This window comes from Nerophis lumbriciformis, linkage group LG23 (genome assembly GCF_033978685.3).
Source record: "Nerophis lumbriciformis linkage group LG23, RoL_Nlum_v2.1, whole genome shotgun sequence".
In the NCBI taxonomy this organism is placed as follows: domain Eukaryota; kingdom Metazoa; phylum Chordata; class Actinopteri; order Syngnathiformes; family Syngnathidae; genus Nerophis; species Nerophis lumbriciformis.
In genome coordinates, this window is record NC_084570.2 from 39,734,161 (window position 1) to 39,756,161 (window position 22,001).

Below are 22,001 nucleotides of genomic sequence, written 5' to 3' on the forward strand. Positions count from 1 at the left end.
TTGAAGTGATGAACGGAGAAATGCTATGGACGGCTAGAAGATGGAATAACACTTGTACTTCCGGTTGAAAGCTCCGTCCAAACAGACGGACACTGCGAGCTCATCCAAAAGATGGCGCCATAGCACAAACAATAATACATCTATTCATTGTCTTTACTTGTCTTTTTGCAAACTATTTGCATTAGCAAAGAACAATCTATAAATTAGCTGCACCATTTTTATAAGCATCAGGGTACAAAGCGTAGGAAAAATGAAGCGGCTTGTAGTTTAAAATTTACGTTACAAGTGAAACTGGAAAAATCAGAATATTGTGTAAAAGTCTGTATTTTAACTTCCAATATGAAACTAATAAGAGTTTACTTTCAAAGTGAAATATGCCAATCTTTTATTTGTTATAATTTTGTTATAATATTGTGTAGAAGTCAGTATTTTAACTTCCAATGTGAAACTAATATGTGATTACTTGCAAAGTGAAATATGCCAATGTTTTATTTGTTATAATATTGTGTAGAAGTAAATATTTTAACTTCCAATGTGAAACTAATATGTGATTACTTGCAAAGTAGAATATGCCAATCTTTTATTTGTTATAATATTGTGTAAAAGTCAGTATTTTAACTTCCAATGTGAAACTAATATGTGATTACTTGCAAAGTGAAATATGCCAATCTTTTATTTGTTATAATATTGTGTAAAAGTCAGTATTTCAACTTCCAATGTGAAACTAATATGTGATTACTTGCAAAGTGAAATATGCCATTTTGATGATCATGGTTTACAGTTTTTGAAAAGCCAAACATGTGTTTAAAGACTGTGATGAGCAGCGAGTCCCAAAGTCCTGACAGGCAGTAGAAGCAGCTGGCGAGCGTTCGCAGAGTGGAGTTTACGCTTTAAAGAAACGCTCACAGCTGCCATTTTGATTGTCATGTTTACATAATGCCAGCAGACCTTGATATGTTGTGTAGAAACATTTATCATGAATGGATGTGAAATCCTCCTGAAATGAATGTGTTGTTCCTCCAGAGGTGAGCAGCGGAGTGGACAGTTGCAATCCAAAGAGGGCTCTTGTTCAGCGTGACGAAGAGGACCGGGGCATGTACCATCCCAAGCTCCATCCAGCTCCTGCTCGACCACACCCAAACCCCTGCGCCAGCCCCACGTCCTCCCACCACTTCATGTACCCTTACAACGGTTCCTCGCCCGGTCCCCACACGGCCACAAACTCCCATCATCCCCTGGATGCTTTGCAAAGGCTTCACCATCCTCCTCTTCCTGTAACCCTTCCCCCCGCCGCATCCACCAGCCCCTCTTTCCCCGCCGCCCAAAGGTCCCCCCGCACTCCCACTCCTCAAGGTCAAAGAACGCCCAACACCCCTGCATCCCCTCGGCTAAGGCCCCTAGCGTCACCTCCTTCCTCTTCCCCTAATAGCTTCGTAGTAGGAGGAAGAGTAGCCAAGGCCCCGGGTCACCACCCTCCTCTCTCCCACTCGCCCTCAATCCACAACATGAATTGTGTGTCGCCCCATCGGCGGTCCCGTCACCCTTCGGCTTCTCCCTCCCCCGTCTCCGAGCAGGGTGGAGGCTCCAGTGCAGCAGCAGAAGCACTGATGGGAAGTCATTTACCACAGCGGAGGAGGTCCTGCTCCTCCTCGCCGCGCTCCCCTCTCCCGTGTGGCTCCCCGAATCCCAGTCCCCACCTCTCCAAGTTCAAGCTGGAGGACATCTTGGAACAGCTGAAGAACTCTGGCAACAATAGCACTAATAACTCCCAGCTCCCTTGGAACCCCAACCAAAGCAGTAGCAGCCCTCATGCGTCCCCTCTGAAGGCCTCAAAGAGCACAGCCAGTCCCAGCACAGGACCGCAAGGTTCTGGCTTGACATTGGTGACCAACCACATCCACCAGGGGAAGCTGCTGCCCACGACGACGTCTTTTCCTGCCAGCAGTCTGCTCTCGGCAGCTGCCAAGGCTCAGCTGGCGAGCCAGGTGACCCCGGGCCAGGATCAAACCCTGGACTTTTTGACAGAGGCAACAAACAGCACTTTACAGAACAGCCATCTTGCCGCTGCCATGAGGCCTCACTATCCCTCCCTCGCAGCCGCCTCTTCCGTTCTCTTCCCAACGTCACACTCCCTGGCCCAGTCCCTGGCTTCCACCTTGCCCCGCCTGCCTCCCAAAGCGGAGCGCAATGCATCGCACAGGAAGAGGCAGCGGCGGCCTCCCGGCGTGCTCAGCATAATCCGAGACCCCCAGCCACGGAAGACCCTGCCAGGAGACTGTGTCCCGGCTACTGCCATCAACCTGTCCTCGTCGGCTTTCCCACACTCTTCCTCTACCTCAGAGAGCGTCGTGTCCGAGCATCATCATCCCACACCCAAGCTCCCGACTCCCAGACCCACGGGGCATCTCTCCCCACCTCCTCCTGGACGGGGAGAGGCTATGGACGTCACTACAGGCCCGGTGCCGACCCATTTTGCTTTGGATCCTCCGACGCAACCCCTTTCTGCTCTCTTACACCTGCTCAGTGTGCAGAACGCTCAGGCCTCGGCTTCTCACCCTGTGGAAGGGGGTGGTCACACTAAGTCTCTTCTCAACCCTCATTTCTGTGCCAGAACCAACAACACTAACACAGCGCCCGTGATTCTGGAGGGGATTTCGCCCCCTCGCACCTCCGCTCATTTCAGTTCAGTGCAGTCACAATATCCATCTGTCAGGTCCGCTTCTCTACAAAGACATTCCCCTACGTCAAATTCAGCTTTACACAACAGCAGCCCGTCTAGGCATGTGGCCTCGTTAGACCGGCACCAACTAAGCCACCTTCCCACAACGGAATCTCGGATGCTTTCTGAGACCATGCTCAATAACAGCACGTCCACAGCGCACCTGAGTCCCTCGCCAGGCAGCGGCGTTCCTGCGGCCACGCCCGGCTCGCCAAAGCCTCTTGATCTTAGCAACCATGTCCTGGCCCTTCTCGCGGCGTCCTCCACTGTGCTCCAGGAGGAAGGCGGCCCTTCTGACCAAGGGATGTCTTCCCAAGATAAACAACTTGCAGGTAGGGGTCTTTATACACTCTGTCAACATGTACCATAGTATATACAAGGGCTCGGCAACCCAAAATGTTGGATATTGGACCAAAAATACCAAACAAATCTGTCTGGAGCTGCAAAAAAATAAAAGTGTTATAAGTGTTGACGTTTTATAATGAAGGCAACACATGATGTAAGTGTCTATATTAGTTATATTAGCCTAGTATCAAAATGACTTTAAAAATCTTACATAAGTGTTATAATGAAAACAACACATGATGGAAGTTTCTACATTAGCCTACTATCAAAATGACTTTAAAAGTCTTATATAAGTGTTATGATGAAGACACCACATGATGTAAGTGTCTATATTAGTTATATTAGCCTACTATCAAAATGACTCTAAAAGTCTTATATAAGTGTTATAATGAAGACAACACATCATGTAAGTGTTTATATTAGCCTATAATATAGGCTGATATAGACACACATCTTTGTTGACAGAAATATTGAAATGTAATATTTATTCTACACATTTTTACAACATTGGAAAACATTAGTAAAACTTCTCAGAGGGTGAGATAACTCCTGGAAATGACTGACTTAGAATGGTCAAAGGTATAGATGTGTGTCCAAGTTAAAACAAACGTCTTCTAATGGATTTATTACAATCTTTGCAAGCTGGGTAACATTTGCTGTGGTCTGGAACAACACTATCAGAAATGCAGCCAATGTTACATATAGATAATGTGTCGTGAGACATGCAAATATAAATTAAATACACAGAGGACATAAGTTAAGGAAATTAACGGCGTGGCGCAGTGGAAAAATGGCCGTGCGCGACCCGAGGGTCCCTTGTTCAATCCCCACCTAGTACCAACCTCGTCATGTCCGTTGTGTCCTGAGCAAGACACTTCACCCTTGCTCCTGATGGGTGCTGGTTAGCGCCTTGCATGGCAGCTCCCTCCATCAGTGTGTGAATGTGTGTGTGAATGGGTAAATGTGGAAGTAGTGTCAAAGCGCTTTGAGTACCTTGAAGGTAGAAAAGCGCTATACAAGTACAACCCATTTATCATTATTTATTTAAATGAGCTCAAATATACCTACAAACGAGGCATAATGATGCTAGCCTAAATAGCATGTCATGCAGTGACCAAATATGCCTCATTAGCACTCCTCACAAGCCAATAACATCAACAATGTTCACCTTTGTGCATTCACGCACAGCATAAAACGGTTGGTGGACAAAATGAGACAAAGAAGGAGTGGTCTTTCTGTGGCAGCGTCGGAGAAAGTTGTACATGTAAACAAACTGTTGCGTCACAGTCCACACAACTACGGTGAGTTCAAGGACGGTTGAAATGAGTAGGACAAAAGGGTGCTGGCCAAATACTGTCATCGGTGAAGCATGAACACAAACATATTAAACAGGGGGCTTTCTTACAATTAAGAAGTCATCGTTGTCCTCCTACACAAACCATTTTAAAACAAAACATCTTTTCCACCTCTTTTTCCATTTTCAAACATTTTTTAAAAGGCTCCAGGAAGCCACTAGGGCGGCGCTAAAGACCCGCTGTTTGCTGACCTTTGGTGTATACCAGGGGTCCCTATTTTCAGAGAGTTTGGCATATTTTGGTGGGGCAGAGGGTTCCAGCAGGTGTTCCCGGGGAATGGGAGGCCTTTTGGGGGCCTATTTTCAAACAGTTTGGCGTATTTTGGTGGGGCGGAGGGTTCCAACAGGTGTTCCCGGGGAATAGGAGGCCTTTTGGGGGCCTATTTTCAAACAGTTTGGTGTATTTTGGTGGGGCAGAGGGTTCCAGCAGGTGTTCCCGGGGAATGGGGGGCCTTTTGGGGGCCTATTTTCAAACAGTTTGGCGTATTTTGGTGGGGCAGAGGGTTCCAGCAGGTGTTCCCAGGGAATGCAAGCCCTCTTGCTGGGCAACTTTTCAAACAGTTTGGCATATTTGTGTCCACCAGATCACTTTGCTAAGTGTAAAAATGAGCTGCATTTTTTAATGAAAGAAACCGCTGTTCCAAACGTGTCCATTAGATGTCGCAATAGAAGTTGCTGTATAGCCTGGACAAGCAAGAGGTACACAGTAAAGCATGGTTCCTCCCCTTCGACATAAATGAAAGCATCACTTTCAATGTTGACTATTCAATAACCATACAGATACATTTGTTTGAAGCGCTATTAAAAGCATTACTTTAGATTTGCTGAGAAAAGTTGAATGACTTTGTAGTCTTAAGTTCTTTGTGGCCTTTCTTGTGTTTCTGAAACTGCACCAGTTTTCCCCTCAGAATGTTCTACTGACTCAAAGTGTTTTGTCAAGAGGAATAACAAACTGCAGTTGTCTTTATTTTGAAGTTATGGTGCCATGATGCTGCCACAATAGATGTTCCTCTGGTCTATACTTAGTTTGATGCGAGACCCTCTGTGTGCCTATTGTTTTTAGGTGCAGAGGAGTCTAAGGTCCTCCCCCCAGCAAAGCCTCTGTCCCCGAGCAGGCCAGAGGCTGTGGTCTCCTCCCAGCTCGGGGAGGACAATCAGACCTCCTCACCTTTGGCCGAGGCCTTCCCCTTCATGAACCAAGATCAACTTCTCCAGCTGCTGTCTTCCACGGGGGGCCTGCCGTCCATCCTGGACCCCGCAGTCCTGTCCTCGTTGCACCTGGGAGGACTGTGGCTGGGCGGGCACAACGCACAGATACCTCCTCCGGCTGCAGAGCAGCAGCCCTTGCTGCTACAAGCAGAGACGCAGCAGAAGCAGCAGATGAACACCAACCCTCTCTTCCCCTTGCTGCCCTTGTTGAGCGGCGTGCAAGGGGACTTACCTCTCAGCCTGTTGGGCCTTCTCAACCCCATCCCGCCTCCGGTCTCCACCACAGGACAGGAAGCTGATTTGGGGCTGACAGAGAAACCCAGCCTTCAGGCTCTGCTCATGGCCTCCTTGCTGCTGGGGCAACAGCAAGGACCTTTGTTACCCCTCTCTGGACTGGGTCAAGTCAGCTTGGAGGTTCCTCTGCAGCACACATTAGAGGGCCTGACGCTGGACAAAACCACCGCTCTTCTGGACCCATCAGCTCTGCACAGCGCGGGGCTGTTGGAGGTGGCCCAGGGCCTTCCTGGAGCAGAGGGCTCCATTCAAGCTCTTCAGTCTCTGCTCCTTCCTGCTGCTCACCCAGCCACCTTCCTGCCTCTTAGCCCCGCCCTCCTCGCCGCTGCTCTGAATGCAGCGGACCTCCCCAACACCCATTTAGGTCCTGCACAGCAAAGCCACCATACCCAACCTCAGGTAGGATCTTTCTCCACATGCACTTGTGGTACAGACCTACTACGTTATGTTACTCTGGTCTACATTCATCAAAACATGTTTGCCATTGCTACTACATCTCAATCTTTGCCACACACACACAGCTGCATTTGGAAACATTCAAAGATGTGGGGGGCCACTTTAATACAATTTATATGTGTGTATATATATGTATATATACATGTGTGTGTGTGTGTGTGTGTGTGTGTGTATGTATGTATATATATATATATATATATATATATATATATATATATATATATACATACAAACCCCGTTTCTATATGAGTTGGGAAATTGTGTTAGATGTAAATATAAACGGAATACGATGATTTGCAAATCCTTTTCAACCCATATTCAATTGAATGCACTACAAAGACAAGATATTTGATGTTCAAACTCATAAACTTTTTTTTTTTTGCAAATAATAATTAACTTAGAATTTCATGGCTGCAACACTTGCCAAAGTAGTTGGGAAAGGGCATGTTCACCACTGTGTTACATGGCCTTTCCTTTTAACAACACTCAGTAAACGATTGGGAACTGAAGAGACACATTTTTTAAGCTTCTCAGGTGGAATTCTTTCCCATTCTTGCTTGATGTACAGCTTAAGTTGTTCAACAGTCTGGGGGTCTTCGTTGTGGTATTTTAGGCTTCATAATGCGCCACACATTTTCAATGGGAGACAGGTTTGGACTACAGGCAGGCCAGTCTCGTACCCGCACTCTATTACTATGAAGCCACGTTGATGTAACACGTGGCTTGGCATTGTCTTGCTGAAATAAGCAGGGGCGTCCATGGTAACGTTGCTTGGATGGCAACATATGTTGCTCCAAAACCTGTATGTACCTTTCAGCATTAATGGCGCCTTCACAGATGTGTAAGTTACCCATGTCTTGGGCACTAATACACCCCCATACCATCACAGATGCTGGCTTTTCAACTTTGCGCCTATAACAATCAGGATGGTACTTTTCCTCTTTGGTCCGGAGGACACGACGTCCACAGTTTCCAAAAATTTGAAATGTGGACTCGTCAGACCACAGAACACTTTTTCACTTTGTATCAGTCCATCTTAGATGAGCTCAGGCCCAGCGAAGCCGACGGCGTTTCTGGGTGTTGTTGATAAACGGTTTTCGCCTTGCATAGGAGAGTTTTAACTGGTACTTACAGATGTAGCGACCAACTGTAGTTACTGACAGTGGGTTTCTGAAGTGTTCCTGAGCCCATGTGGTGATATCTTTTACACACTGATGTTGCTTGTTGATGCAGTACAGCCTGAGGATTGAAGGTCGGGCTTAGCTGCTTACGTGCAGTGATTTCTCCAGATTCTCTGAACCCTTTGATAATATTATGGACCGCAGATGGTGAAATCCCTAAATTCCTTGCAATAGCTGGTTGAGAAAGGTTTTTCTTAAACTGTTCAACAATTTGCTCACGCATTTGTTGACAAAGTGGTGACCCTCGCCCCATCCTTGTTTGTGAATGACTGAGCATTTCATGGAATCTACTTTTATACCTAATCATGGCACCCACCTGTTCCCAATTTGCCTGTTCACCTGTGGGATGTTCCAAATAAGTGTTTGATGAGCATTCCTCAACTTTATCAGTATTTATTGCCACCTTTCCCAACTTCTTTGTCACGTGTTGCTGGCATCAAAAAGTTTATCAGTTTGAACATCAAATATGTTGTCTTTGTAGCATATTCAACTGAATATGGGTTGAAAATGATTTGCAAATCATTGTATTCTGTTTATATTTACATCTAACACAATTTCCCAACTCATATGGAAACGGGGTTTGTACATATAATGGTGGTCAAAAGTGTACATACACTTGTAAAGAACATAATGTCATGGCTGTCTTGAGTTTCCAATCATTTCTACAACTCTTATTTTTTTGTGATAGAGTGATTGGAGCACATACTTGTTGGTCACAGTAAACATTCATGAAGTTTGCTTCTTTTATGAATTTATTATGGGTCTACTGAAAATGTGAGCAAATCTGTTGGGTTAAAAGTATATATACAGCAATGTTAATATTTGCTTACATGTCCCTTGGCAAGTTTCACTGCAATAAGGCGCTTTTGGTAGCCATCCACAAGCTTCTGCTTGAAATTTTGACCACTCCTCTTGACAAAATTAGTGCAGTTCAGCTGCACTAAATTAGTGCAGTTCAGCTGCACTAAATAGACTTGTTTCTTCAGCATTGTCCACACGTTTCAGTCAGGACTTTGGAAAGGCCATTCTAAAACCTTCATTCAAGCCTGATTATCCATTTTTGTTTCATCTGACATCACATGGACAAAGATACGACTTTCTGGAGGAAAGTTCTGTGGTCAGATGAAACAAAAATGTAGCTGTTTGGCCACAATACCCAGCAATATGTTTGGAGGAGAAAAGGTGAGGCCTTTAATCCCAGGAACACCATGCTTACCATCAAGCATGGTGGTGGTAGTATTATGCTCTGGGCCTGTTTTGCTGCCAATGGAACTGGTGCTTTAAATAGGACAATAAAGAAAAGGAGGATAAGCTCCAAATTCTTCAGGACTAGCTAAAATCATCAGCCCGGAGGTTAGGTCTTGGGCGCAGTTGGGTGTTCCACAGGACAATGACCCCAAACACACGTCAAAAGTGGTAAAGGAATGGCTAAATCAGGCGAGAATGAAGGTTTTAGAATGGCCTTCCCAAAGTCCTGACTTAAACGTGTGGACAATGCTGAAGAAACAAGTCCATGACCGAAAAGCAACACATTTAGCTGAACTGCACCAATTTTGTCAAGAGGAGTGGTCAAAAATTCAAGCAGAAGCTTGTGGATGGCTACCAAAAGCGCCTTATTGCAGTGAAACTTGCCAAGGGACATGTAAGCAAATATTAACATTGCTGTATGTATTTGCTCACATTTTCAGTAGATCCATTATAAATTCATAAAAGAAGCTGGATCAGACACAACACTATCATCTCAATGAAAAGAAGCTTTGGTAGGAGACACACACATCAAGTAGCAAGACAAAATCCTTGTGGGAGAAGGTCCTGTGACTAAAGACATCATCACACATGAAGAACACCATGCCTACACAGTAAATTCCATAGTGTTAAATCAACACTTAAAGAGTTAAATTTAACACTATTCCCGAGTCTATATGGTCCTAACCTGAGCTGGTGTTAAATTTACTCTTTCCATAGTGTTGAATTTATAGAGTTACCGTAAATGAACACTAAATAGAGTCGAAAATTGTAACACTGTATAGTGTTGTCTGGTGTTAGATGTACTCTTTCCATAGTGTTGAATTTATAGAGTTAAATGAACACTAAATAGAGTCGAAAATTATAACACTGTAGAGTGTTGTCTGGTGTTAAATGTACTCTTTCCATAGTGTTAAATTTATAGAGTTAAATGAACACTAAATAGAGTCAAAAATTGTAACACTGTAGAGTGTTGTCTGGTGTTAAATGTACTCTTTCCATAGTGTTAAATTTATAGAGTTAAATGAACACTAAATAGAGTCAAAAATTGTAACACTGTAGAGTGTTGTTCAACTTATTTTTTAACTCTGATTAGTGTAAATATTACTCTTGAGTAGTGTTGATAAATTACTCTTCTGTGGTGATAAATGCACACTACGGTAAGTTAAATGTATTTGTTCATTAACACTGCTTTGGTGTTCAAAGAACTCTGATAAGGTTTGATAATACACTAATATGTTGATTATTCACTCCCTTGCAGTGAAGAAAAAAATATTTAGTAAATAGTAAAAATGTTTTAACATTGCAGTGTTTATAAAACCTCACACTATTTCTTAAAAAAAAAAATTGGTGCTCATTCTACTTGATTTACTCTTGTGCAGTGTCAAATTAAGTCTCACCAACTTTGTCTTGTAAATAGCAAGTGAGTGCAAAACACAGTAATACAATATCATACGTTTAATTACCTTTATTTCTTTGTCAGGCAGAACAATCAACTTTAGGGAGAGAATACAGAAAGGGTGACCTTAGGTCTGCATGAAATGGCAATATGAGACAACATAAAATGTGGAACATGATGTTCCATACGCCATTTGAACATCAAATGGTTTGGAGTAAGGCAGTTTCTTTATGTCCAAAACCTTAACAACTTTGTCTGGATGCAGCCTGACCTTATAGGCATGGTAATGCTCCACAAAACACAGTTTCCATCAATTTCCCACAGAGCAATACATCATCATCTTTGACAATAATATTGTTTATCTTACAAAACACAGGCATGTCAAATGCCACTTCTGAACAGACAATGAAGTCACAGCGGTACTCTGTACACTTCCTCCATGGATGAGACAAAACCATTCATAGTAGACTGACTTAATCCAGCTACCTTAAATTGTGCAACAGTAGTGACACACATATCCAGACTGCTCCTATTAGCTTGTCTCGACTGTTCAGATGTTGTGGCTGACTCATCTACATTAACTGACACTGTCTCTTCTGTCCTGTTTAAGTGAACATTGGTGCCAATCTGTAGTTCAGTACACTCTGAGTGTTTTGTTTTCAAATGCTTCCTAAAACCAGAGAAAGTACCAAACACACCACCACATCCAGTTTGAACGCATTTAAGGTTAAGATTTTTTCCAGGCAGGTAACCGTGAACTAATCGTAAACGACGAACAAGCATGTTTGAACTCGACTGACAAACAAAACACTTAATGGTGGAAGACAAAAGTCAAACACTACAGAAGCAACCTTGTCCTAATTTCAGCAACACGAGGACTCTCTTTGACCTTCCCAACATCAATGTTGTACAAAGTAGTCTGGATGAATGTGTACATGTTGTGGAGCATGGTGTGGTATGATGTCGCAAACACAAAGTGTGCTTTAAACAGTTCATCAAAAGCACCAAGAGATGAGTGTGACCTGCAAGGTATGGCATCCTTGTCGAGAATTATGAAGAACTGGTGGATTGTATTCTTCCTCACTCCAACAGCCAGGAGATAGGGTTGAGTGCTGGTAGTAATGGTGTCAAGATGTTCTTGGATGCTTGTTCCAGTCTATGAAGAGAAGAATAAAAAAAATCGACATGGTTGTGGTTATATTATAAAATGATTACATAAATTATTAAAAACTAAAAATCCTTTATTAGAGAACAATACAAACCTTCTTGAAGACCACAAGATGCTTCTCAGCCCGGGATGCAGAAACTTTTCCTGGCCTCTTCCGACCTAGAGCAGTCGGTGGGATCAAGTATAAGAGCAGCAAAATCGATGAGAGGTCACTGTCCCAACCTGAAACAGAACAAGTTTGATAGCCTACTTCAAATGTGGACCAACAATTTAATTTAATACACTGCAAGGTCAGTGGCATTTTCATTACTTATATCAGTGGTTCTCAAACTTTTTTTGTCATCCCCCACTTTGGACAAGGGGGAGTTTTCAAGCCCCACCTGCCCCCATCGCCCCAACAGAACGCTAATGCCAAGCTTAACATTTTCAAATTTATTGAACATCAAGTAACATCAAGTTGTATACATTCAAACTCAATAACATAAAATAACATCAAGTTCAATAATGAATAAAATAACTGTGCAGCTGTGGTATAACTTGCCCATCCATCCATCCATTGTCTACCGCTTATTCCCTTTGGGGTCGCGGGGGGCGCTGGAGCCTATCTCAGCTACAATCGGGCGGAAGGCGGGGTACACCCTGGACAAGTCGCCACCTCATCGCAGGGCCAACACAGATAGACAGACAACATTCACACTCACATTCACACACTAGGGCCAATTTAGTGTTGCCAATCAACCTATCCCCAGGTGCATGTCTTTGGAGGTGGGAGGAAGCCGGAGTACCCGGAGGGAACCCACGCAGTCACGGGGAGAACATGCAAACTCCACACAGAAAGATCCCGAGCCCGGGATTGAACCCAAGACTACTCAGGACCTTCGTATTGTGAGGCAGATGCACTAACCCCTGTTCCACCGTGCTGCCTGGTATAACTTGCACATTTAAGTTCAATAATAAATAAAATAACTTGCATCAAGTTCAATAATAAATCAAATAAAAGTGTTATAACTTGCATCAAGTTCAATAATAAATCAAATAATAAAATAAAATAAAAGTGCCACTTTGCAATCTTTGCAAAAAAAAAGGAGGAGCTATGCATTTGGCAAGACAGGGCAAGTGACAGCACTTTGCCCCGGGAGAGCCACCTTGCTTCACTGTGAAACACATACTTGCCAACCCTCCCGGATTTTCTGGAAGACTCCCGAAATTCAGCGCTTCTCCCGAAAACCTCCCGGGACAAATTTTCTTCCGAAAATCTCCGGAAATTCAGGCGTACCTGTCGACAGCATGTTTTCACGTCCGCTTTCCCACAATATAAACAGCGTGCCTGCCCAATCACGTTATAACTGTAGAATGATCGAGGGCGAGTTCTTGGTTTCTTACGTGGGTTTATTGTTGGGCAGTTTCATTAACGTCCTCCCAACACGGCAACAACACACAACAACAGCAGTCACGTTTTCGTCTACCGTAAAGCAGTTCGTCTGCCGTAAACAGCAATGTTGTGACACTCTTAAACAGGGCAATACTGCCATCTAATGTACATGCATATGTGACATTAACATCTAGGGCTTTTAGAGAGTGCAGTGCACAACTGCGCACACAACAAGGAGACGAAGCAGAATGCATCATCAGAGAGGGTGTTCAGCATGGTTAGAAAAATAGTGACAGAGAATAGAACAAGGATGGACAATTCAACCCTTAACTCAACAATGAGTAGATGAGTGTTATGTGTGTGTATATGTGTAAATAAATGAACACTGAAATTCAAGTATTTCTCTTATTTATATATATATATATATATATATATATATACAAATAAATGATAAATGGGTTGTACCTGTATAGCGCTTTTTCTACCTTCAAGGTTCTCAAAGCGCTTTGACACTACTTCCACATTTACCCATTCACACACACATTCACACACTGATGGAGGGAGCTGCCATGCAAGGCGCTAACCAGCACCCATCAGGAGCAAGGGTGAAGTGTCTTGCTCAGGACACAACGAGGTTGGTACTAGGTGGGGATTGAACCAGGGACCCTCGGGTCGCGCACGGCCACTCTTCCACTGCGCCACGCCGTCATATATATATATATACATATAGAATTCACTGAAAGTCAAGTATTTCTTATATATATATGTGAAATACTTGACTTGGTGAATTCTAGCTGTAAATATACTCCTCCCCTCTTAACCACGCCCCCACCCCCAACCACGCCCCCCACCCCCACCTCCCGAAATCGGAGGTCTCAAGGTTGGCAAGAATGGTGAAACAGCACGGCTGTATGATCAGCTCCCATTTCCTCACACAGTGCAGAGAACAGTCGCGCTTTCAGTGGTCGTGTTTTGATCAAATTTACCGCGCTCACATCTGTTAAAACCTCTTTGAGTTCGGGGCTGAGCTGCCTTGACGCGAGTGCTTCCCGGTGAATGACACAGTGTGTCCAATGCGCATTTGGCGCAACCCTCTTTATTACAGCCTGCAGCTTGTTTCTTGACCCTGCCATGGTCATTGCGCCATCAGAGCAAAAGCCCACACAGTTTTCCCATTTAAGTTCGTGTTCTTTGAGGACACTGTCCATTATCTTGAACAGCTCATCAGCAGAGGCTCTATTTTTGATGTATTTGCAAAACAGCAAATCCTCGCACAGTGACTCGCCATTCACAAAGCGGACGTATGTGATGAACAGGCAGTCTTTATTGCTGTCAGTAGCTTCGTCCACTTGTAAAGCAAAACGACTTTCTTTTCATTTGTCTCCGAGTTGTTCCTCAAGATCACTTGCAATGTCGCATATACGTCTCGTAACTGTGTCGTTTGACAGTGGGACAGCTTTTCATTTTGCTGCGCTTGTCTCGTCAAGTTTGTTCCGCTTAGCCCCGCCCCCATTAGTTACTGTTGCTATGTCTGTCAAACTTTTGCTCCTACCTAGAAATTTAAAGCCTACAGGAAAAATAAGTAATTTACATGTATTTATATAGCGGATTTCACAGACAGAATCACAAAGTGATTTACAGTGTGTATAGAAAATGAAAACATAGTAAAAAAAAAAAAATCTAAAAAAAAAAAAGAAAAAACAAAAAAAATTAAAGTGAAATTCCCTCCCGTTCCTCGCGCCCCACCTGTCATGTCTCTATTCCCCACCAGTGGGGCGCGCCCCACACTTTGAGAAACGCTGACTTATATATATATATATTATATATATATATATATTTATATATATATATATATATATATATATATATATATATATGTATATATATATGTATATATATATGTATATATATATATATATATATATATATATATATACACATATATATATATAAATATACATACATATATATATACATATACATATATACACATACATATATATATACATATACATATATATATATATATATACACACACATATATATATATATATACACATATATATATACATATATACATATATATATATATATATATATATATATATATATATATATATATATATATGTATGTATGTATGTATGTATGTATGTATGTATGTATGTATGTGTGTGTGGAAAAAATCACAAGACTATTTCATCTCTACAGGCCTGTTTCATGAGGGGGGGTTTCCCTCAATCATCAGGAGATTTTAATGGGAGCATTCACATACCATGGTTTATATAGGGCACAGAGTGGGTGGGTACAGGCTGGTGTAGGGGTGTGGTGATTGGCTCATGTGTTACCTAGGAGGTGTTTCCGTCTGTGGCGGCATGCTGTTACAATTTCGCTGCGCTTGTTGAGGGATGACAGGTCTGGACGGTAAATAATAAACAGTTTCTCTTTCAAGCATAGGTTCACACGTTTCTTGACCAAGCAACCCCCCCGTACCAAAAAGCCCTTGATGAAAGCGGATACAATTTCACCCTCACCTATGAACCCACGCCAGGAAACCAGCCAAAAAAGAACAGAAAACGAAACGACATCATCTGGTACAACCCCCCATACAGCAAAAACGTCTCAACTAACATTGGACACAAATTCCTCAATCTGATTGACAAACACTTTCCCAAAGACAACACCCTAAGAAAAGTATTCAACAAGAACAACATTAAATTGAGCTACAGCTGTATGAACAATATACGACAAATCATCTCAAACCACAACAAAACAATTGCAAATGAGCCGTCGGCCCCCGGACAGAGCGACTCCAAAACCAACAAAGGCTGTAACTGTCGAAGGAAACCTGATTGCCCTCTCAACGGGGGGTGCTTACAAACATCAGTTGTCTACCAATCTAAGGTAACACGCAAGGACATTAACACATCCGACACATTTGTAGGATTAACCGAGGGAGAATTCAAAACCAGATGGAACAATCACAAGGCTTCTTTCAGGAACCAAAACCTGCGGAATACCACAGAACTCAGCAAACACATTTGGGACCTCAAAGACAATAATGTTGAATATTCAATAACATGGCAAATTCTTGCATCCAGCACACCTTACAATAGTGGTAATAAAAGATGCAACCTATGCTTGAAAGAGAAACTGTTTATTATTTACCGTCCAGACCTGTCATCCCTCAACAAGCGCAGCGAAATTGTAACAGCATGCCGCCACAGACGGAAACACCTCCTAGGTAACACATGAGCCAATCACCACGCCCCTACACCAGCCTGTACCCACCCACTCTGTGCCCTATATAAACCGTGGTATGTGAATGCTCCCATTAAAATCTCCTGATGATTGAGGTAAACCCCCCCTCATGAAACAGGCCTGTAGAGATGAAATAGTCTTGTGATTTTTTTCCCACACATATACATACATATATTGCGCTCTACTACGGTATCAAGCACTATTTTTTGGATAACCTTATTAAGACATATATATATATATATATATATATATACAGTAGAGATGCGCGGTTTGCGGACACAACCGCGGAGTCCGCGGATAAACCGCGGGTCGGGCGGGTAAAAATAGATTTTAAATAGATGCGGGCGGTTGGCGCTTGAACCAATTCGGAAATATATATACATAGTTAAATGTTGTTACCCACATACGAAAAAGGAGCAGCACTCTTTGAAACAGTCAATTGTTCATCAGGCACCGCGTCCCAGCAACAGTGGCGCAAGTGAGCGCTCCTTCAGCGCAGCAGGGCGCATTTTAGAGGCCAGGCGCTCTCGCATGAATCCTGGCACTGTAGATGCCATTTTCTTCCTGCATAGTGCTAACAAAAAAAAAAGTAAGTAGACATACGGTTGGATATGTTAAACGAATTAGTCTACGTTACCTATAGGCTATACCAAATAATCCCCAGGTCTAACCTATATTGAGTTCGGTCAGCTAAATAATTTTGATGGTTACGTGTTGTTTGGGCACACTACAATGCAAAGGAATTAAGGCAATTGCGTTGTTTATTGTGTTTTTTTTCTATTCGAGATATACTACTATGTGTGAATAATTATTTGGCCTCGCTTTCAAGTGAAGCGCATCTCCGATTGGCGACAATGTAAGGCTATTTAGCCTGCTTTGTTTGTCGCGACCGTCTATTTTCATTATAATTCAAGTTTGATGATAAAGTGCAGTCTGATGGGTTTAATTTCTCCCCTTCAGCTATTTGCCTTGGCCAATAAGTTGCAGGTAATTTATTATTATTATTTATTTAATTTATTGACATACATATGTTATTGTATAATTTAAGTTTGTACACGTGATTGACAGCCTAAGGCTTATGAGGCACATTTTTTATTTATTTTTTTATTTCAACTTAAAAACATATGAGCCTATGCCTATGCCTACAACATAGGCTATGTGTTTATCTTTATTTTCCTGCTTTCGTTGACAATGGAGATTGTCTGATATTTTGTCATGGCTGCAGATCAATCAATAAAGGTTCATCTTTGTCGCAAAATTGTTCACTGCTCCACTGTGCACCCCGCCCTCGTCCCTATTTGAGCATTATAACGTTAACAAGTTAATATTCATTGAAATAAATTCAGAACATTTTTTTTACCTAACGAAAATATAGGCCTAGTCTTTCTAAAACATTTTTTTAACTTCTTAAAAGCCTCGTTCTGCTTGCTGCAACAGCGCACACAAAGTGTGAGGAACGCACTATCTGAGGGCATTGGCAACAATAGTCAACACTTTCTTAATGGAAATGACAATAATATTATAATAATGATAAATAATATTATCACGCATTAATATCTCTTAGCCACGAATGCGTGGCCAAGAGATGCGTGGCACGCATTGAATGTCTCTGCTCCATTGGATCAGTCTCCTTTCTTTAACAGGCAAAAGCTTTATAACCTCACTAATGCCTTGCATCGTCTATATTAGATATATAACAACGGGCGGGTGCGGGCGGGTGTGGTTTTGATAAAATGTAGGTTCGGGTGATGGCGGATGGTTGACGACTTTTGTGATGCGGTTGCGGATGAAATAATTGCCTATCCGCGCATCTCTAATATACACACATATATATATATATATACATACACACACACACACACATATATATATATATATATATATATATATATATATATATATATATATATATATATATATATATATATATATATATTAGAGATGCGCGGATAGGCAATTATTTCATCCGCAACCGCATCAGAAAGTCGTCAACCATCCGCCATCCACCCGCCCTAACATTTGATCAGAACCGCACCCGCCCGTTGTTATATATCTAATATAGACGATGCAAGGCATTAGTGAGGTTATAAAGCTTTTGCCTGTTAAAGAAAGGAGACTGATCCAATGCAGCACAGACATTCGCGTGCCACGCTGTCACGACCCAGACGCACACCAGTGCGCAATCATATGGGAGCCGCGCTGAGCGCACCTCCAAGCGCGTCTCGCTGCCGGCGACGGCCGGGTATGGGCCCGACGCTCCAGCGCCATCCATTTTCAGGGCTAGTTGATTCGGCAGGTGGGTTGTTACACACTCCTTAGCGGGTTCCAACTTCCATGGCCACCGTCCTGCTGTCTATATCAACCAGGGTGAGCCCCACCCCTTTCGTGAGCGCACTGCGCGCGGAGTGACCCCTGTTACGCGCCCCCGGCAACGGGGGTGGCGGGCAGGTAAGCTGCGCGGGCGGAGCGCGCGGAGTGACCCCTGTTACGAGCCCCCGGCCACGGGGGTGGCGGGCAGGTAAGCTGCTTACCTGCTGCGCGTGACGCCGGCCGCGGCGAAGGCGGACGAGGCGGGGTGTCAGTGCGGTGGGCGCGGTGGTGACCCTGGACGTGCGTCGGGCCCTTCTCGCGGATCGCCTCAGCTACGGCTCCCGGTGGGGCCCTCTCGGGGGAAGGGGCCTCGGTCCCGGACCCCGGCGAGGCGTCCCTTCTCCGCTCCGTAAAAGTGTCCATCTCTTTTTTTTTTTTTCTTCTGTTGTGGCATATGCTGCAGGTGCCTGCTCGTTTTTCGTATGTGGGTAACAACATTTAACTATGTATATATATTTCCGAATTGGTTTAACTGCCACCCGCCTGAATCTATTTAAAATCTAATTTTTTTTTTATTTCAACCGCCCGACCCGACCCGACCCGCGGATAAAATCTAATTTTTTTTAATTTCATCCGCCCGATCCACGGATAATCCGCGGACTCCGCGGTTGTGCACGCAAACCGCGCATCTCTAATATATATATATATATATATATATTATATATATATCAGTGTTTCCCACAGGACAGGCATCTATTTGTGGTGGTGTGGTCAGGGGGTGGGGGGTGGCGGCGGCAGCGGCGATGACCAAGAAGAACGCGGAGTTGGAATATAATTACAACATTTTATGTACATATTTATATACAGATTTGAACAATTAGTGATTCACTGAAATATATTTATTAATTGTGGTTCTTACAAAAAATATATCTTATAAAATATAAAAGCTAAAATGTCTCTTAAAGCTCTGCCCCTTTAATTAGTGAATACTAAATAATTTAACTTTAGCCTACTACTACAACCATATGATTTACCAGCAACATGAAGTGAAACAGAGGCAGAGGTGTCCTGCCACAGTCAGTCAACCTCCTCCTCCTCCTCCTGCTGCTGCTGAACAGGTCGCACCTGTGGTCCGGACTGTAGGCCTACCTCCTCTCCAAGTCGAGCCCTTTTCGGCCGTTGAAAATATTTTTCTATACTCATCTGTGTGAAGGAGTGAACATCCAACATTAGAATGTATTACTAACGAGCAGAAGCGCTCTATGTACTGTGCCGTCTAACCTTAAGCGGCAGCAGCTCAACACATGCAGGGTTCAACGTTAAGCTTTTTTTCTACTTGCCCGACTTCTCAAATCTACTTGCCCCAATATTTTTACTTGTCCTGCCTAGGTTTTTTTCTGGCTGTGTAGTGCTCATGGCTTATATCTTACTAAAATCCTTCCTGTTGACTATTTACAACACTACACAGTATTTATTATTATTATTATTATTATTATTATTATTATCTATAATTGCATTTAAATAGCATTGCATACATGTAAAATTAAATGCTATTTCACATTATTTGACCAGTAGCAGTTACACCCATCTGAACAGGTCAGCCACCTGTTTAAAGCCCGATCACAGTTGAAATCTTGAAATGAAGGGCCTTTAATGGCCAAAACATTAACCTGGACAACATTTTAACAGCTGGTTGGCTCAGATTTTATTATTTTCATTGCATTCACATGCTGCAGTGGACAGTGGACAATTTAGCTTCAGTCCATGTGTTTATCAGGGGCGCCGCTAGGGATTTTGGGCCCCATGAAAATAATCTTTACAGGGCCCCCAACACAGCGGCAACATTTTTTGATGCTATTTTACATACAATTATGCATTTTAATGGTATTTTTGACTATCATTACCATATTTTTAAAAGAAGAACAGCATCACAGTTGACATGCACAGCAGGGGAAGAACTGAGCACTCTGAATACAATGGAATTAATTTTGAGTCATTTATTTGCTGCACCACTAATTCTTAAATTGGAAATAAACTCTTATTGAATAAGAACAGCTTGATAAATGTTTGACTGGATTGATTATTTAACTAATATAGCAGTAAAATGTAAAAATCCAGAGTTTTCTTGAGCTAGCTTATTACCACAGACAGGGACAAAGTTAATATGCATAACTTTCCACCACAACTAACAAACCCACCTTTTGTTTTGGAAATATTGGGTGACATATTGTCGACCCTTCAACTCCTTCTCCTCTCTTATTTTCTTTTCCTTTCTTTTTTGGCTGCCTGATTTTTGAGGCATACTGCTGTCTACTCTGCTTTGCCGCTGTCTGTGACAAATCGCCGGTGCGCTACCTGCAGCTGATCCAGTCGGACTGAACCATTATACATAAATAGAGGGGGGGAGGGAGGGCCCTGCAGGGGTTGATGCTTCCAAAACAAATAAAGGTATTGTTACCAGGACATGGAAAATAAAACATATGTGATTATATGTTAGTTAATAACTTAGTGTCATTATTTTTCTGTATTATAATTTCATCATCATTAGGGCCCCCCTCCATCATGGGCCCCTAGAATCCGTCTCCTTTACCCCCCCTTTTCGGCGCCCCTGCTGCCACCGTCGGTAAAACGCTCGGTGAAATCGCGGATTAACGTTAAATATATGACGAGCCGCGAGCGATGCAGCTATAACCTATCTCTTATAACCTATATTACCCTCGTATTTTGATCCCATCCGTCCGTCCGTCCCTCTTCTTCTTCTTCTTCTTCTTCTGGCCCACCAGGTGAATTAAGTGCTATTGGCGGAGTTACAATGCTACCGCCACCTACTGCACCGGAGTTGTAACTACAAGCAACATTCACAGACAGTCCCATTGCTTTTATGAGCGGTCGAGCGAGTCAAAAGCCGAAAAATCCATTTGTGGCGGACGTAATTCTTTCGTGGCGGGCCGCCACAAATAAATGAATGTGTGGGAAACACTGTATATATATATATATATATATATATATATATATATATATATATATATATATATATATATACACACACATACATATATATATATATATATATATATATATATATATATATATATATATATATATATATATATATATATATATATATATATATATACATACATACATACATACACATGTATATATATACAGGGAAAAGCCAGTAAATTAGAATATTTTGAAAAACTTGATTTATTTCAGTAATTGCATTCAAAAGGTGTAACTTGTACATTATATTTATTCATTGCACACAGACTGATGCATTCAAATGTTTATTTCATTTAATTTTGATGATTTGAAGTGGCAACAAATGAAAATCCAAAATTCCGTGTGTCACAAAATTAGAATATTGTGTAAGGGTTAAATTTTGAAGACACCTGGTGCCACAAACTAATCAGCTGATTAACTCAAAACACCTGCAAAGGGCTTTAAATGGTCTCTCAGTCCAGTTCTGAAGCCTACACAAACATGGGGAAGACTTCAGATTTGACAGCTGTCCAAAAGGCAACCATCGACACATTGCACAAGGAGGGAAAGACACAAAAGGTTATTGCTGAAGAGGCTGGCTGTTCTCAGAGCTCTGTGTCCAAACACATTAATGGAGAGGCAAAGGGAAGGAAAAACTGTGGTCAGAAAAAGTGTACAAGCGATAGGGATCACCGCGCCCTGGT

At 42.6% G+C, this 22,001-nt stretch overlaps 1 protein-coding gene across 4 annotated transcripts in view; it reads left to right on the plus strand.

Annotated features, from left to right (window-relative positions):
* Positions 1-22,001, plus strand: part of mbd6 (methyl-CpG binding domain protein 6) — an 86,445-nt gene that overhangs the window by 38,186 nt on the left and 26,258 nt on the right. For all 4 annotated transcript variants that reach the window (XM_061985555.2, XM_061985554.2, XM_061985558.2 and 1 more), the window contains exons 6-7: positions 1,024-3,051; positions 5,482-6,320. In XM_061985555.2, coding sequence (XP_061841539.1) covers positions 1,024-3,051; positions 5,482-6,320 — 2,867 coding nt within the window. The remainder of the gene's footprint in view (positions 1-1,023; positions 3,052-5,481; positions 6,321-22,001) is intronic.